This window comes from Tamandua tetradactyla, chromosome 15, assembly GCF_023851605.1.
Source record: "Tamandua tetradactyla isolate mTamTet1 chromosome 15, mTamTet1.pri, whole genome shotgun sequence".
Taxonomy (NCBI): domain Eukaryota; kingdom Metazoa; phylum Chordata; class Mammalia; order Pilosa; family Myrmecophagidae; genus Tamandua; species Tamandua tetradactyla.
The window spans coordinates 22,376,947-22,395,937 of NC_135341.1; the positions used below are offsets into that span (position 1 = coordinate 22,376,947).

At 36.8% G+C, this 18,991-nt stretch overlaps 1 protein-coding gene and 1 long non-coding RNA gene across 6 annotated transcripts in view; one reads left to right on the top strand and one right to left on the bottom strand.

The window, feature by feature from the left end:
• Positions 1 to 276: 276 nt before the first annotated feature.
• CEP15 (centrosomal protein 15) lies at positions 277 to 15,997 on the bottom strand. Of its 5 annotated transcripts, none has more exons than XM_077128803.1 (6): positions 15,915 to 15,993; positions 15,151 to 15,264; positions 14,451 to 14,522; positions 12,273 to 12,396; positions 2,637 to 2,711; positions 277 to 661 (listed from the first exon to the last, which is right to left on the bottom strand). In XM_077128803.1, the coding sequence occupies exons 3-6, from the start codon at positions 14,501 to 14,503 to the stop codon at positions 527 to 529; spliced, it is 387 nt and encodes a 128-aa protein (XP_076984918.1). In that variant the 5' UTR covers positions 14,504 to 14,522; positions 15,151 to 15,264; positions 15,915 to 15,993; the 3' UTR covers positions 277 to 526. The 5 variants fall into 5 exon arrangements, with proteins under 5 accessions (XP_076984918.1, XP_076984919.1, XP_076984921.1 ...); XM_077128804.1 differs by having other exon boundaries at positions 15,839 to 15,948; XM_077128806.1 differs by lacking the exon at positions 15,915 to 15,993 and adding an exon at positions 15,882 to 15,904.
• A 36-nt stretch (positions 15,998 to 16,033) lies between these two features.
• LOC143656980 (uncharacterized) overlaps positions 16,034 to 18,991 on the top strand; it is a 131,690-nt gene continuing 128,732 nt past the window's right edge. Inside the window, exon 1 of the long non-coding RNA XR_013162672.1 lies at positions 16,034 to 16,211. This is a non-coding gene — a long non-coding RNA (uncharacterized LOC143656980). The remainder of the gene's footprint in view (positions 16,212 to 18,991) is intronic.

Sequence of the window (18,991 nt, forward strand, 5' to 3'; positions counted from 1 at the left end):
TGATTACCTTAAGGCATGGCATCTTATGAACCTGTTTTCTGATAAAATATTCTTATAATAAAGCAGCTAAACATCACCGTCTTTTCATTAGCTAAAAGTAACTGTAATCGTGAACCACCACCTTGATCCTATACCTCACCCCATAACGAAATAACTGGAAAGTAAAGATTCTCGAAAACCTAAAATCAGAACCAATAATTGTTATTTACTGTTTACATGAGAATGACTGAAAGTGATTTTTAAAATAACACATGACACATTTAATAATTTAGTAAATAAACAATCCACCTCTCAATATTAGTTTTTAATTCTTCCATGGGTTTGATAGAAAGCAAAGTCATCAACTTGAAATCTAGTATTAGGTCACATAGTGATAACCTGACATTTCCCAGGAGATCCTCATGTTTTCATTGTCACTCAGGAGGTAATGGAACAATGTGAACACATCCAGTTCCTAAAGTTCCTGCAATGAACTTTAATATCAGTGTTACTAAACGCAAGGTTTTTGAAATTACATGTTAAAAAATTACAGCTGCACCTCATTTTGAATGGCATTGTCTGCTTCAATTTGATTTTCAAAACCAAGAGGATATGGTGCTTTTCCTAAAAGAAACTTTTCCCATTTCGGAATACATTCTTCTACTGATGCCCAGTAACGGGTCTGGAGAAAAAAACAAAACAAAGCATCCAAAAGTAAAAAAGCATATCAATCAATTGAACTCGGCTCTTCATAACAGTCTAAATGTTTATTCACTTAAGTGTGTATGTGTGTGTGTGTACACACACACACACACAGGCACACACACACACACACAGAATATACATAGAATGCACTTCCTCTGCAGAACATTTTATGTTAATTTTAGAAAAAAATCTGGCTACTTACTCGTGTTAATTTTCAAATTTCTCAGTAAAACCAGAGGCTGGCAGAATTACAGATTTTAGAATTTTATTGTGATTTTACGCGCCCTCTTGTGGCCAACCTTGTGATTATTTCCGGTAGTATCATTTGTGGCTATACGATAATTAAATGTTTTTGTTTACTGTTCCAAATCCCACACCAAATGATTAGCCATACCGAAATTATTACAATGAAATGATAAAACATGAAAAAAACCCCTCAGAATTAATATCACAAGGTTTGACGTGGAACAAGATCAGGGACTGAATGGATGTTATAGTATAGGATTCAGAATTGCTCCTGTAACTGTGTGGGGAAAATCTGCACCCATTATATCTTTTAGAAGAACATTTGATGTGATAAATTGTAATTTTTTTCCAATTGTTCTTATATGATAGAAAACAATATCAACATCATCTAACCATTTTCAATACAAATAATTTGAAAATTGAGATGCAATATTCCCACTTTGCTCTAGAGGTATACAGGTTATGGAAGGTTAAACAATATCACTACACTACATCTACAAGCTTTGCTGGTTTCTCATGATACGGGCCTAAGGAGGATAAAGGGAGACAACCTGCAAAGGCAGTCACAGGAGCACATTATATTAGATAATAGTGATCAATTTCATTTTGGGAAATTCAGTCAAAGAATTAGATAGCATCACACAAGTATTCACTATGAACATTTAAAAAGTACAGGGATCGTGAAAGGAGAAAATGGTGAGGGATTCTACATGTCTACGCAACTATGCATGTAGTCTGAGGAACAGCCTGACATACTTAAAATAAAGGCCATCCTGCTGTGCAAGGCTGGTTAAGAAAAATATTAACAGAGGCCTGTGGTGGGATTTCTCAGCCATTCATGGCTAGATCAACTATAACTGCATGGGTCCTGTACACATTAGAGAAAGGTATCGAGGAATTGGGCAAAGAAAAAGTCATGCCCAAGGCACAACTTTGTACCAAAGTTTTTTCTATCTTTGATCATTCCCTTTTCTTGTTACCTTGTGAGACACAGAAAATTGAGGGGAAAACTCTCAGCCTTTAATTTTGAGTTTATTCATATCCCAGGTTAGGAAGAAAGCAAAGTTGTATTTAGAGAGGTCATTAAAATTTTTAAATTGAACTATTCTAAATGCAGTAAATTCTCATTTATCACAAATACACTCATAAGCCAAGTATGCCTTTTTTTTTCCTTCATAAGGGAAAACTACCTTTATAAGGTAAAAGTCACATTATACTGCATGATGATATGCATTTAAACAGTGTTGGTTAAATTTTTGGTGAAGGGGCTGAATTGCTACTTCTGACATCAGACAACAGGAAAAGCACTTTGGTTAGTTATGGTGTCATCTTAAGATTTAGTAAATATTGTCATTATGGTTTTGAACAGGTCAGTTGTGGTTGTTTTCTTTTAAATGTTGATATTTATTTCCAATAGTACATGATATCTTAATTTCTCCTAGGACAGTTGTTTTTAAGTGACTAGGTGAAAACATACAGGATCTTTATAAATTTTCCACTTGATTAAAAATTATTTTTTAGTACTTATCAATTACCTATTATGTATAAAAGCACAGCACTGTAGATATATAAAGAACAAACAGCACATCTTGTTTATTTTACTGAAGAAATAAATATGAGAAAGGCACATGCATAACTACTGTTTAACACTACATTACCAACATGTTAGGGTCTCTCTTTTTAAGTTCGTTCCTTAATATTCTCACCTCAAGAGAAACCACCTCATGCTGTGGAGGTGGATGAATCCTGGTCTGTAGAGACTTTTCTGCTGCTTCCAGATCCTGTAACAGACATCAGCATTTAAAAAGCAAAGTATATTTACATAAACATACACACAATGACACTGTATTAGCAAGATCTATATTCTAAGTGCCTTACCTTAACTGGTCTCTGCACACAAGGTTTGAACTGAGGTAGGAGCACTGAAGTAGGAGAACTGAGCATTTATCAGTTTGCCAGCCTCAAAGTAGAGAATGCAGGGTTTCTTATATTAAAATAGAAGGGAAGTGGGTAATATTTCTGTCTTTTCACTTTAAATAGCAAGTAAGTGCAGTAATTCTTGCAAAAAATTCTTCCTCTAAAACCACTCAGAGCATTAATTTAGCTCTGAAATTACCTAAAACAGTCAGATGGATAAACACTCAAATATTCTGATACTACAGCAGTGAGATACTTGGACCCGTGCTGTGCTAACCTTAAAAGAGTTCCAGTCTCTCCAGATCATGTAACTGGCATATCAGTGGGATACATTTCATGCGTTTAAAATGCCACTATAATTTTAATTATGAGAATATTTCATGTATTTTTTTAAAAGAGTATCAATGAGGTCCCTCAGTACATTGTGACAAGAATCTTTTCACTACCCTATTTAGATTTTTAGTACTAGATTTCCAAGTTAAATCAACTGTAAGTTTTATTGCTAAACATACATCATTCAGCTGATTCAATTACAAATAGGCACCATGCTTTCATTTGCAGTTTAATCTGTAGACGTATTTTCTCTTACGGTTTTAAAAATGCAAGAGTAACTAAATTCATATCTTGATAAAGATCTTACCTTAACACATTCATGAATTCCAAGACCTAAAATGTAAGTCTCTGGCAAGTTGTTACTGAAACATTTGAACTCTGTTTAATAAACACTTCCAAAAATCAGCTCCTATGCTGTCTTGTGACTATTGATTATGGTTGAAAAGTTCAGAGAGGGCTTGCCCAAAGACCATGTAAAATTTTTCCTCTCCTTTGAGCTTACTGAGTTTATAGAAAAGAGAAAGTTCTGTGATCCATGTACAAGCATTGGAGCAATCTAAGTACAGGGCTGTTGGACAGACGGAGAGAGATGGAAAGGGGCGTGGGAGTGGGGTGTGAAGAAGCCAATGCCGAACAGGAGAAAAGAGATAGCAGATGGTAGCGGCAGGAGCAAGGAATGGGTGTGAAATGTAAAAGGGAAAAACAGGAAATTCCCTAAAGGGACTCCCCAAAGTTGCACAACGATTAATGCACCTGCTGTCTAGAAGAAGGTGATTTGAAGGGGAAAAACACCAATTTAGGGATAAAAAACCCATCTAGTAGCATGTCTATCCCATACCAAAATTTTACAGCTAAGACTGACAAATAAAGAGCTTTTGACACGGATGCTACAAAAGATACAGAAACTAAGTTGTTCTTTTATTACACTGAGATTTTACAAAGTCCTGGAACAAAATAATTTTTACTTTTATAAATCATATAAACAAAACCAGAAAAGAACACAAATAGAATAACCACCATCTAAATGATCTCATTATTTTAAAAACAGTTATACTGTAATTGGAAGGTCTAGGTGCCACTAACACTGTAGACAATATTATAAACATTTTTCTTGAAGACCAGAAAATGAGGATACTCAATATCTCTTATAAAAGAGCTGATTTGCAAATAAAAGAGCAGATATGAGGAGAGGATATGTGGCCTGGAAGAGCAGGCCTTAGATTACAAACTTGACTGTTATCTCTGCAGCATTTCAAGAAGGGATTATCATCCCTCCTAAAAATTCTTACTTAGTTAAGTGATATTTCACTTTCTTAGACTGTTTTCTTTCTTCTTTGACTCCTATTACTCTTTCTCCTTACCTGCCCTCTTTCTCTTTCTGTTCCTAAGGGTGGGCTTTCTTAAGATTTGTGACATCTGTCCTCATCTTTTTACTCTTCTCCCTCCAAGACTGTCTCTCTTATGTAGCTTCAACTATTATTACTAATAACTTTCCTTTTGTAGGCCGTATTTCTGAACCTAACTAAAATGAAACTTATCCTTCTACTAAATTAGTAGTGTGAATTCCATTCACCTAGATACCTATGCTGTATTCTCTATCTTCAACTCTTCTTATTTCCTGCCATTTAAAATTCCAAAGCTCTACAGATTGTTCCTCTTTGGCCTTTCCATTAAATTTCCAATGCTATGTTGTTATTACATTCACCCATTAACAAGTCCTTATTCAGTAATTACTCTGACTCATATCTAGACAATATCTTAGTCTACCTCTATCCCATGGGATTGATTACTTTTCTTAAAGGGCTACTTTACATGAGTCTTCTCCTAGAATATAATCAATAAATTATAGTTCCATGATTTTTCGGGTTTTTTTCTAGCTGGTCGAAGACACTGGAGACCAACTGAAATATCAATATAATGATTCAGCAGTAATACTCATTTGTTAAATCCTATCTTCTCCGTTATATGCTTCCTTCTCTTTGAACAACATACACACATAAAAGCGACAGATTTCAAAGTACATTGCAACAATTAGTTGTAGAATAGATTTCAGAGTTTGGTATGGGTTACAATTCCACAATTTTAGGTTTTTACCTCTAGCTGCTCTAAGGTACTGGAGCTAAAAGAAATATCAGTATAATGATTCAGCACTCATACTCATTTGTTACTTCTTTGTATAAGTCCACCATCACCTTTGATCTTTCTTCCACCTTTTAGGGGTATTCGGGCTATGCCTATTCTAACTTTTTCATGTTAGAAGGGGCTGTCAATAATATGGGATAGGGGGATGGAACTAGTTGATGTTCTGGAAGGGCTGGCCCCTCTGTATTTCAGGACTTACATGGTCCAGGGACCCACCTGGAGGTTGTAGGTTTTGGAAAGTTACCCTAGTGCATGGAACCTTTGTAAACTCTTATATAACGTCCTAGGCATTCTTTTTTTTTGGCAGGGTTGGTGATAATGCTGCTTGTTTTTGGTTTTTGTTTTATGTTTTCAGTGGAGAAATACATCAGCTGTTTACAAAAATGTCCTAGACATTCTTTAGGATTGGCAGGAATGGTTTTGGTTAGGGTTTGCCAAGTTATGATACATGGCAATGTCTAAGTGTTAAAAGTGACATCCAGAGTAGCCTCTTGACTCTATTTGAAGTCTCTCAGCCACTGATACCTTATTTGTTATACTTTTTCTCCCACTTTTGGTCAAGATGGCATTGTTGATCCCACAGTGCCAGGGTCAGGATCATCCCTGGGAGTCATGTCCCATGCTGCCAGGGAGACTTTCATCCTGTATGTCATGTCCCATGTTGGGGGAGGGGAGGGGCAATGGTTTCACTTGCAGAGTTGGGCTTAGAGAGAGTGAGGCCACATCTAAGCAACAAAAAAGATCTTCCAGAGGTGACTCTTAGGCATACCTGTAGGTAGGCTAAACTTCTCTGCTACATACATAAGCATTGCAAGAGCAAGCCTCAAGATCAAGGGCTTGGCCGACTGATTTGGGCGTCCCTAATGTTTGACATAGTATATGGGGTTTCCCTGGTGGTAAAGTTTAATGGCTCCATAATTTTTCTCCCATTCCTCAAGGGACTTTGCCAATACTTTTTGATTATCTGCTTAATATACTCTGGGATGTATCCAGGCATTATATTAAGCTATACAGAATTAAAGGCTCCCATTCTTATTCTGGGCTCTTTTTGTTTGGATTATTTAAATGATCTATTCAGACAGGTTGAGTTAGATTATGTGCTACAGAAAATGTAGGTTCTGGACGTAATAAAACTTTCTTCCTTTGGTCTCAAAGAGTAGGTGAAGTTCTAAAATATAGGCGATGTCTTCCTTACCTCTGTATTTTGAATTACCTTAATCCCAACCCGATCAGCTTCGTTTTTATCTCTAAATACCAGGTTATACATATATAAAACAGTCCCTCAAAATCCAGAAATAACAACTACCACTCCGGACTAAACATGACTGCTATAAGAGCTTACACCTAGGCCCCAGTTTTCTTATAAGTATTTTCTAAATGAGATCGTACAATATTCGCTCTTTTGTTTCTAGCTTATTTTGCCTCACCACAGGTTCATTCACATCATTGCATGCCTCACAACTTCATTCATTTTTGTAGCAGCACTGTGCTCGATCGTATGTTTATACCATCATTTACTAATCTACTTCTCAGTGCATCTTTCTGCCACCTCCATCTCCTGGGCCTCATGTATAATGTCCAAAGTCAACAGTCCATCAGCCCTCTCAATTTTAGATAATTTCACTGTTCCCAAGAGTAAGATAGCTAAATAAACACACCTTCACCAAGCAGAAAATTCAAACCTCCCCCTAACTCTTGTCCCTCTCCCCATTATGTACCCCTGGTATTGCTGCGGTACTGTTGATGTTTTCCTGTTAAACATAGTTCATGGCATGCGATAGCATTTCCCCCCCTATATCCCGAAATTACATGCTCTTTGTACAAGATTCATACCTTTGCAGTATTTCATATAAGAACTTATTTATACTGTAGTGTTAATTGGTGGGACATATGAGTCTATACAAATCCTTTCAAACATGTTCACCTTATAATCAATAAATTCTAAAAATAATCAATAAACACCCACAATACAGAGGATGAAGGCTGAATTTATAAGCCTGACAGAAAAATCTCTGCAATTTGACCCCAGCCTTCTACAGAAAGTTATATCCTCTTACTTCCATACAAGAACCTCCACTTTGACTATAAACTTACAGAAGGTAAGAACTATGTCTCATACAAGTTTTACGTATCAGCGTATCTAACAACATGCAAGACATATACTAGGCATTAAATATTCATTAGATTAATAAATAACCGAGTTATCAAAGTTTCCTGAATATAAACTAAGAACTAAAAAAATAATTACCTAAGGAGGAGGGAGGGAAGAAGGGGAGAACCTAGATTTTATTGACCAGACTGTGTTACCCTGTTTTACAGATTCGCCACTGGGTCACATAAAATTTTACGTGGTTATAAAACAAACAAACAAAATAAACCCTAAAAACTGAATATAAATGCAACAAATCTGTTATGGAGTTAGAGTATAATCACTCGGTCTTAAAAACACAGTATTTTGACCAAACAGCCCTAAGGACAAAAAGAATGTTAAAAAAAAAAACCTTACTGAAAACTATTTTCAGTAATCACATGGTTGGTGGTAGTGATGTCTATACCAGAGGATAAGATAAATGAGGAGTTATGTTGGTATGGTAGGTTGAATTATACCCCAGAAAAAAACCTTAATCTTAGTTCCATTCCTGTGGGTATGAATCCATTATTATAGGATACTTTGAGGATGTTATTTTCAGTTAAGATGTGGTCAACTGAATCAGGATGGATCTTAATCCTATTGTGGGGGCCTTATACAGAGAAAACCACAGGGGGAGTGGGAAGCAGGGAGCCAGCAATCAACAGAACTGGAAGAGAAAGGAGAGGATATCGATGTGACAAGAAGCAGGGATACAAACCAACCTGAGAATATTACAGCCTGGGCACTGGCTTGCTGATGACTCAATTTTGGATTTCTCCTAGCCTCAAAATCATGAGCCAACCCATTGTGCGGTATTTGTCATAGAAGCCTGGAAACTAAGACACTTAGCTTTGGAAAATTCTTTGGGAACTTAAATTTTTCATGCAAGAAGTAAATGGAAGTACAAGCTTGATACTTATAAGTTAAAAACCTTGTGATCCTATATTTGAATTGAAAATACTGATACAGGCTCTTGATGCAAGAAAGTTGGAATAAACACCCTTAGGGCTCTAAATATATTTCGCAACAAAAGGATAAAGGGCACCTTGGAGAAATAGTCAAATCTGGTCTGGGCAGCAAATGTACATGATGAGCATGAAAGATCTTATGATACCAGAGAGGAAGGAAACTATCAAAGACTGATAGGATTGTGTCAGAGGCATTCAGGAGCTAACCTGAAGAGACCCCACTTCAGACAGGATAATTTGAGCAACGGTAAGGATATAAATTATAACGGACTGAAATATTTCAAATCCTAGATATGTTAAAAAAAAAAAGGCATTGATCTCCTTTACACCTTTGGAAATGCTAGAGAACCAAATCTATTATTCCGAAAACTAAAAAAAAGGGAAGGAATCAAGCACTCATTATGTCTTTTCCTATATGAACTTGCTTCAGTGTAACTAAGTAATTGATGAGGGGAAGTTTCACTTCCTATAATTGTTTAGCTTTGAAAAGAGAGTGAATAAAAGAACTTGAATATCATGTTTGCAACCGGTAATGAATTAATTAATCTAGGTAATGGTCATCAATGACTGCTAAAATTCCAAAAAGAGGGACAATGAAGCCTCACAGAGGCATTCTTCACTGCACAACTGAGCCTGAATCTGATCAGGCCTCTAGATCTAAATGTTCAATATGGGAACCATTAGCCATACGTAGCAAGTTCACATTAAGATGTGCTGTAAATATAAAATACATACTGAATTTGAAGAAAAGAGAAAATAAAATATCTAATTAATAACTTTTCATTGACTATTTTTGAAATAATGTACATATGAATATATATTAACTGAATAGTTAAATAATATGTTATTAAAATTAATTTGACCTATTTCTTTCAACTTTTTAAAAAGTACTTACTAGAAAATTTTAAATTACATTTGTGGGTTGCATTCAATTTCTCCTGGACAGCATAGCTCTAGATTTATCAATTTAAAAGAATTATGAGGAACAGAGGAATATGTTGAACGATACCTCAAAGATATGATTATCAATATTCAGACAGTAGGAACAAACGCCCTAAATTTCTTCAACAAATAAAAGGGGGAATAAAAAGGCTAGGGGATTTAAAAATTAAGCGATTAAGATTGATAGAGACTGAAGTTTCTCATGACTACAAAACTATTTGTAGGAAGGTTCATTATCTCCCTTCTAGATATAACAATGATTTCTTAGCTACCCTCCTTAACTGCAGTTTCTCCATTGTTGAAATCATCTTGCATCTAAATAGCAAATCAATCTTTCTCAAATGCCCACTCATATATTGTTTATATTACTTTATATTTTTCTTTTGTTTAAACATTTTCAGTGCTATATCCTTTCTACATATGAAGTTCTATCTCCTTTATCTGGCTCCATACACATATACAATTTTGTTTCCTGTGACTTTCCAAGTCAATTAGCACAAAAATGCCCCATGAATATTATCAGGGTTACTCATTTTTCTGGTCTTGGTTATAGTGTAAGAATCCAGTAGAATGCTGTATTGGTTTGTAATTGTTCCTGGGATGCAGTGTACCAGAAATGGGTTTGCTCTTTTTTTTTTTTTTTTTGTATACTCTACACCTGGGGTCACATTTCATTTTTTTTCCTTGTGAGAGTATTCGGTTATCGCAGTACCATTTGCTGAATTTTTGTGTGTTTGTTTTTTCTTTGTTTGTGTGCTTGCTTGTTTGTTTTTGGGAAATGCATGGGCTGGGAATCAAACCCTTGTCTCCGACATGGTAGGCGAGAACTACCTGCCATGAACCCTTGTACCCCCCTGGATTGGTGGCAAGTGACATTTCTCAGGAAGTAAAAATGTCCAAACTAAGGCATTCAGAAAAAGATACCTTAACTCCATAGAAAAGCCAACGTCTGTCACATGGACATGTGGCTGGCATCTGCTGATCTTTGTTTCCAGTTCATTGCTTCCAGCTTCTGGTTCCAGTGGCTTCCTCTCTAAGCATCTATGGGCCTTCACTTAGCTTCTCTGGGGCAGAATTCTGGCTTCTAGCTTGGTTAGCATCTCATGGGAAGGCACATGGCAACATCTGCTGGGTTCTCCAAACTTCCTTGTCTAGGCATCTTTTTCTCTGTCTGCACTCCAAGCATCTCCAAATGTCTGCATCTATGGCAGATGTGAGCTCCTGGAGTCTCCTGGGGCTTCTGCATTTCCAAAAGTCTGAGTTGGTGCCTGCATCTAAGGTTTCTTCAAAATGCTTCCCCTTTTAAAGGACTTGACTAAACTAATCAAGACCCACCTTGAATGGGTGAGTCATATCTCCATCTAATCAAAAGGCCACACCCACAATTAAGTGGGTCAATCTTCACGGAAACAATCTAATCAAAGATTTCCACCCTACAATATTAAATCAGGATTAAAAAAACATGGCTGCCCACACAAGATTGGATCTGGGAAAAGGACACAGCTTTTCTGGGGTACATAACAGCTTCAAACCAGCACAAATGTCTTGCCTTCTGCCTCTTCAAATACAGCTCAATTTAGCCTCCTCTCTGAGGCCTCTTAGAATATTCTAGCTCTCAAAGATTTTTTTGCTCTTGTTCCTACAGTGCCGAGTTTATTCCATGTCATTTAATGTGTTATCATATAAGGTCTCATATATTGTGCCATAAATTAAGTCTGTAAGCACCTTGATGTCAAGAACTCTGATTTTATACATATTTTGTTCTCACTTTACGCTCAGAGATAGCTCAATAGGATTCTTCAGACATTCATTAAATACTTGCTAATTAAAAGGAAGACCCTTGAAAACCAAATATCATATCACTAGCTACAGGTAACTAGCAATCAAAACTTCTAATTTAGCTTTCCTGACATTTCATGGCAAATTCCATATTATCCTGTATCTTACCATTTAAAAATAAATATTGCAAACACCACTGGGCAAGTAAGACATATGGCAATATAGAATGCTTTGGTAGCACTATGGCTGTGACTTAAATTACTGTGGATCAAACTGCCAGAAGCTGAGAAGATAACTGAATTTTCCTCTTCCTTTATCCTTTAGTGACGACAGAAGATAACTATATTATGCCTATCGATGAAAATATTTAACAATAAAAAACTGAAAACACTGCTTTATAACTTAAATAATATAGTCTTACTACCAAATGTTTTAGTCATGGGATCTCTTGGAAGCTTGAATGGAAGCAAACTTTAGGGTTTTAATTATGGATGAAGCCATACAATTCTGGAAGCAAAGTGTAGCAAGCAGCCAAAAATGTTACACATATGATTTTACTCCAAATGGGCTCATTGGACAAATGGTGAGGCCCTGCACAATGAGACACTTTGACCACTCTTCATCACCATTAGAAGAGTTCAGGGAAATCTCTTATTTTAAATATGAACTCTGTGTGTTGACTGTGGCCCCAGAAGGGCAAAATCAAATTGACCTTATTTTTAGGATGTTAAATACTTAGAGTTGGATCTAAATGCCTTATAGGAACTTTATGGTATTTCAGGATCTACCTTCAAATAAAAGATGATAGATGATAGAAAGCTACATCTTCTATTTTGTACTTTCTTAATCTTACACAAAGGTGACCTTAAAATTTCTCCTATAGTCACTGATATTCTGGGTGATTGAAAACACTTAGCTTAAACATATTCCAATAATATTTTTTTCATTTAAAGAATTAGAATTCAGATGCTACTTAACCATCTAAGACAGATTTTAAAAAGAGATGCTGCTTCATTAGTCCTATTTATTATTCAGAACAAAGAAATTATACAAATCAAAATTAAGAAATTCACCCAAAACACTTTTGAAAAGGTGGGAAAAATCTCTACAGTCAAGTCATGGAAACTTACATTTAAAAGACTAAGGTTCCTCTTATAAGCAGTCTCAGCTGCTTGCATCTGAGATGCCTTTTCCATGTTTTGATCTTCAAATCTATTGTCCTTTTGTTGAAGTAACATTAATCTTTGTGATACTCTATGAAAAAAAGAAGATTAAAGTGAGACAATTTATTACCTCCTGATATTAAAAAGTAATCTAATTGTACCTCAATTCCAAATTATTTTGAAAGCCAATTATGTCAATTAATAAAACAAGTAGAAACATTCAGATAAACTTAATTTAGAAAAACTAGGACAATTTGGGTAGATTTTAATTTTCATTAGCACATTCTTTACATAGCCCATAAGTATATGCTTCTGGGTTTTTTTTTGGCCTCTCTGGTCTTTTGAAATTATTTTAGAGTATTGAAGATATGCTTTAATTTTGTGAAAATGCAAGCTGTAATACATATCCCTTTGTACACATACTTATATATACTTTCCCACACGCATACTTTGATATAACTTGCTATACGAAACCTTCTGCTTAACACTTCAGTACCCCTGAATCTCATGTTACACATTTAGAATTGTGCTAAACTTCCATATGTTTGAAGAAGCAATAAAAATATTTTTCCTCTTTCCCAAAAGAAAAAGATGATGGTTCGATATATGAATGAGAGGCTATGTGTATATAGCATACTTATAACAAGGTGGACAGTACTTGATGAAATATGTAAAAAGTTGAAGTAATTATCAAACTACTTTTTATATGTACTATACTTTAAAAGTTTCTCACTGGCCAAATGTTCATTTTACAAGTTTTTGGTCCTTTTAAATGATTGGTTCAAAAACATGTCAGATGATAAAAATACATAAGTGGTATACATAACAGTCAAACCGTTTCCCAAAATGTTGTGAAGGTTCTCCAGAAATACTGTTTCATAGGGCTGTTCTTGAGAGTAGCACTAAAAACCTAGTTCTTTGAACGGTAATATTTGGAACAGAATTCCCTAGAAGGCCAAGGAATTACTAAGGACCTGGTAATTAAAGAAAAACATAAGAACCCACAGACAGAAGAAGAGAAGGAAAAAGTTAATATTAAATAAGAATAATTTTCAGGGCCCAGTGCAAAATGAAAATGGAGACCACTTGTTAAAAAAAATTAAGAAAATAATCCATGTGTCCATCAACAGATAAATGTATAAATAAAATATGATATATACATACAATGGACTATTATTCAATCATAAAAAGGAATGGCATTCTCATACATGCCACAACATAGATGAACCTTAAACATTATGGTAAGTGAAACAGGCCAGACACAAAAGGACAAATATTGATTTCACTTATGTGAAATACCTATACTAGTTAAATTCATAAGGACCAAAAGTACATTCAAGGCTACAAGGGGGAGGGGAGGGTGAATGGAGAGTCACTGCTTAATGGGTACAGAGTTTCTGTTTGAGGTGATCAAACATTTGGGAATAGATAATGAGAATGGTTGCACAACATTGTGAGTGTAATTAATGCCCATGAATTGTGCACTTATAAATGGTTAAGATGGCAAATTTTATGTTACATTATTTCATCATAATAAAAAGAAAAAAAACAAATTATTAAGAAAGTGATACAAAAGCACTGAACTGAGGGTTGGGTCCTTTTTAACTGCATAGGTCACATGCCCAAGAAGCCAGTCCTGAGTTAAGAGGCTTAGAGAAGTCCATTAAATACCAATACCAATGTGAAGCTTCTCTAGAAAGGGTTGGAGGAGGATGAATTAATCCAGATACTTGTAATGAAAAGTAAAACTATATTAAACATAATCATACATTAAAAAAAAATTTACAAATATTCTATACCCACCAAGCAAAAACTCTCCCCTCCCTCCATCCCCATTCCCTGGTCACCTCTAATTTACTTTCTGTCTCTTGTGAAATTGCTAGTTCTAGACATCTCACATAAGTGACATCATACAATATTTGTCCTGATGTGTCCATTTGTTCACTGAACAAAATGTTTTCCATATCACACCTTTTAATCTTTGCTATTTTAAGAGACAATGACATTCTCTAACACCAACATCTCAAGTATTGCAAAATTAAAAAAAACAAACACTTTCAAAGTTTTAAGTCTTCCTGTGCACACCATGTCTAATAAAGCTGGTACCATTAATATATTTACATCAACCTGTAAACACATACTTACATTTCTTCATGTCTTTTAGAAAGGCGAATTTCTCGTGCAAACAAGGATGTCATCCTTAATTGAAGCTTTCTCCTAAATAATAAAAGCTTTGAAAGTGATTTCTTTCACATGTCCACAGTTTTGCAACACTTGCTAGCTTTAATACTTCAGCCCATTATTTCTCTCAGAAGAGAAAATAAGACTTAAAATGTAATAATGTATACAATGAAAGAATGCATTTGAAAATATTTTTATTCACATTGCATAGCTTTTTGTATGATAGATGCATCTCAAAACATCATGAATAAGGAAAATTCGACATATTTCATATTTTTCCCTTTCCACCCCCCTGTAACCTTAATCAGAACCCAAAACAAACAAGCAGCTGGTACTAAGATAGTAAACATTTTATTGAATGAACAGAAAGAAAAAACATCCACTCTGTAAAATTCAACACAGGTACATCATCCCTTATGCATGTGCACATACACATAGAAAGGCAAACAAGTATGAAAACCAACTGGAAACTCGTGGTCTTTCCTTTTTTGTAAGATTGCCCAGTTCTACCATCTCTCTTCCAAAACTAAAGTATCTTTATGTGTAACTGTGGGGGAAAGCGTAGTTAGGCCCCTTCACCTTATCCTGGCCGCTCAGCAATCTCACACGGGAAATTTAGGAAACCCCACTCCCATGCACACTCTATACCATAAGCCAAGCTCACCTTGGCTGAAAAGCCTGGGCCAATACAGGTGAACGTCTAGAGAAATGCCATGAAGGCCCTGAGCCTGAAGGTGAGTCATCTGCTTGACTGACTTGGTGCAAAAGCTGAAGGTGCCTGAGTAACGGAGAAAAAGACGGGAATGAAATTCCTTGCTGGAATGATACACCGGCTTTCCAAAATTTTATAAAATTAAAAACTGAGTGCCTACTAATCGTCTGCATGCCCAGCCATTATAAAAGGATCGAGTTCTTCATTTACTTCATGCACGGCTTGGAGTAGGGCGCTGAACACAGCCAGGGGAAACAGGTAGGACCCCACCCTCACTGGGTTTCCTTCTCAAGGCTCAACAATGTTTTCCGGTACCACGGACAGCTATCGGCCCGAGGCGGGTCGGGGACTTAGTTTTCCACTAAGATTACAGCAGGCCAATCGACACCGCCGTCCACACAGTTTCACTTCACAATAGAGCCGACTAGGGCACGTGTCAGGGAAATCCCGGAAAGCTCGCTCACTTTAATTTCTCTCCTGCTAACGCCCTCCACCAGCACTGCTAACAACCCCCTTGACAAATTCTGCCCTTTAACTAGATGCCAGCGGCATTCAGCCCAACTCCCGGTTAAGTCCGAAGGACTGACGAAGTTTCCCCACCACCCCAGCTCCTCCTCCTTAAAGACACCCTCCTACTAGCCCTGCAGGCAACTGGGCCGCCGTCGGACAGCGGGACAACCCACCCGCGGGCCCCACCGCCACCTGAATTCACTCACCGCGGTGGCTGCTGGGCTCCACCCCGACGGTGCGGGCGCCGGGTCCTCCGCGCAGGTCTGGGCGTGGTCACGCTATCATTTCTGCGCACGCGCGCCGGGCGGTGACGCCAGCACGTCGCTATAAAACGAGGGCGACGGCTGTCAGCGGCCAGTGATAATACAGCTGTTCAGGAGGCCTGTCGGTTCACGGTGGAAAGGGTGGCCTGGAAGGGTCGTTTTGAGCCCCGGAGAAAGTCCATTTGGGGATAGCTCATTTTCAGAGCCTTTTAAAGTGGGACCTGCGTAAGTTAAAAAAAGGTCAGTGAGTGAAACTACCTTCTTATAAATTGAAATACCACAGCAGAGTATAGACACGAGGGAAGGACTCAGCAAATTAGTCCGGATTTCACATTTATTCAGTTTATTTAACAAGTTGCTATGCAGTGCCTTCAGGGTGTTCCGTCCTGGGTTTCCCGTGCTGAGCAAAGCTGTGAAGCCTTTACCTGCTCGTAGTTCTGAGCCCCGGTACTGACAGTATTGATCGTTCACGTCTTCACCTTTTTTTGTGCATCCGTGACCATGTTTACCTGGATCAGCTCATCGAATCCCCCACAATACCCCGTGAGATAGGTGCCATCACCCTCATTTGACAGTCAGGAAACCGATTTGGTTGCTAGTACGTCCAAGGCTGTTGCTTGAAACCAGCAGAGCCTTCATTACATTTCCCACACTCCCCAAGGTACACGCTTGGTAATAATCCTTCAGAGCGCTCAAGTACATTTTCACAATTGTCATATTTATGACTTGAAATAATCTGGTGAGGTATATTGTATATCTCTCAATTCACAGAGGAAGAAATTGAGGTTTGAATGGGGTGTAGTTGTTTTCTTCCTTAAAGCTAATCTGCTGATTGATAAAGGGCAATCCAGTTCTTCGTTGCCTTCCCCCACTCTTGGATATGTATACGTGAAACATAATTCCTGCCTCAGGACTCTTGCACATAATGTTTCCTTTGCTGTGTACCTCCATAGACTCAGTTGCTTCTGTCCTTCAATGCTGCTTCCTCAAGAGAGGCATTCCCTGAACCGCCTATGGAAGATCACAACTCCACCCCTTGGCTCTTTTTCCTCCTGCTTTTTTTCCCACAACACAATACCATGCCACATTTTATATAATCACTTCTTCGTTTATCAGTGCCCCCACCACCACACATACACACACGCTAGAATTCAAACTTTTGTCTCTTTTATTTGCTGCCTTATCCTCAGCTACGACTACTATCTGACATGTAAGCTCTGAGAAAATGTTTTTGAATGATTGAATGAAAGAATTCCCCTAATTGAAATTCTATTATAATTAGAGATGAGATAGATATACTCAGTTGATGGGACTCTTAATTTAGCTGTTCCACACCCTTACTGCTTGGTAAAGATAAGAAATAGATCCTTGAGTGGTCCTGTTTTCTAAGAATGGAAGAGAGCTTTTGCATGGTTACATTTTATTTATCTTTTATGCAAGATTACAAATGAGAATTTTTCTTAAATTGGTAATGTGTTGCATAAACTAGAGACCTGGGAGACAGCACATTAAAGCATTTGTATTTTTGAAAACCTTGAAAACCTACAATCTGGCTGGGCTCTTATGGGATTCACAAGAGGCTAGAGGGTAATGGTTGACAACCTAAAAATGGCTAATATATCTCAAATTCTCATTCTGTACCAGGTGCTTTGCTCGTATTACCTCATGTAATCCTTATAACAACCCTATGAGCAAAGGCACTGCGCTCTTACTATCCCACTTTTTATTGCCGAGGAAATTCAGTCTTACAGAAATGACTTACCCAAGATCACTGTGATAGTAAGTGAACTCCAGCCAGTATTCTAAATTATCATGTATGTTTTTTTTTTTTGACAATGTGTAATTTAAAAATATGATGCAGGTTGAAGATGCTGGAGAAGAAAGGATAAAGCACTATAAGTTGGAATAGTCTAGACAGCATTTTGATAGGTTGAGATGAAGACTGAAATATAGCCGGGGTTTGCAGGTCCTTTTGTTTGTGACTTGTATCAGAAGATAGGAGAGTGGGTGTGGTATGTTCTGAGTGAAGGAAACAGTTTTCACAGAAGTGTATATGAGAATACATCTTGTGCGAGGGCCTGTGGAATGTAAGCATTGAAAATATTTCCTTCTCATTTTCCCCAATTTTGAAGATGTCATTTCTGTGTTAGAGAATTTAGAAATGATGGTTTAATAGTAATAAAGAGTTGTGGGAGGTGAGTTGGTTAAGTAAAGAACAGAAATGAGGATAGAAAAGGAAGATTCGAAGATGGAAGAGGAAAGACGAGTTTAAAGAGGAAGAAATGATTAAAAGAATCACGGAATCTTTGACTGTTTCAAAGACTCCAAATTACTGACAGTAAATGTCGTTATACTTTATATCAAAGTCATGTTTTTGGGTGTCCATTGACTTTATTCTGTGTAGATAAATATAAAGAAAATGAAGAACTGTTGACTGAAATAGAATTAGTTTTTCTTCCTGTTTCAGGAAATCCTTAGAGAGATTTGGTGAAATGGGTCCAATTGCTTGTATTTCTGCTTTTCTTCAGTTTAAAATGAAATCATTGTAAATGTATCTTGTTCCATAGTTCTAGTCTGTCCATTTTATTATGGAAAAATATTCCATACTCAAAATATATCTGAAGTGATTTAAATTGGGCCTTGATGAGTTGTGACTGGAGAGAATTTATAACCAGATATCTCTTTAGGAGCTTTTGTCAAATGAACCAGGTATCAGTTTATACCCTATTGGATAAACCTCTGCAGCAGAGAAATCATTATCACAGCTGGTGCCTACACTGCAGATATTCTTGGTTGAGAGAACAAGGCCATGCTGATGCTATTCTCAATCCTAGAGATTTCCAGTGAGAATTTGCATATGCCTCATCCTTCCTTAGGAAAACAAATTAAAGTTTTCACTAGTTCTAAAATGCCCTTGAAAAAGTTTTACAATTTTTAAATTGAAGCAAGCGTGATAATTTTTAGGAAATCATTTGTATGTTGTATGCAAAATATGTATACTTTTTTACTTCCCAAATTTC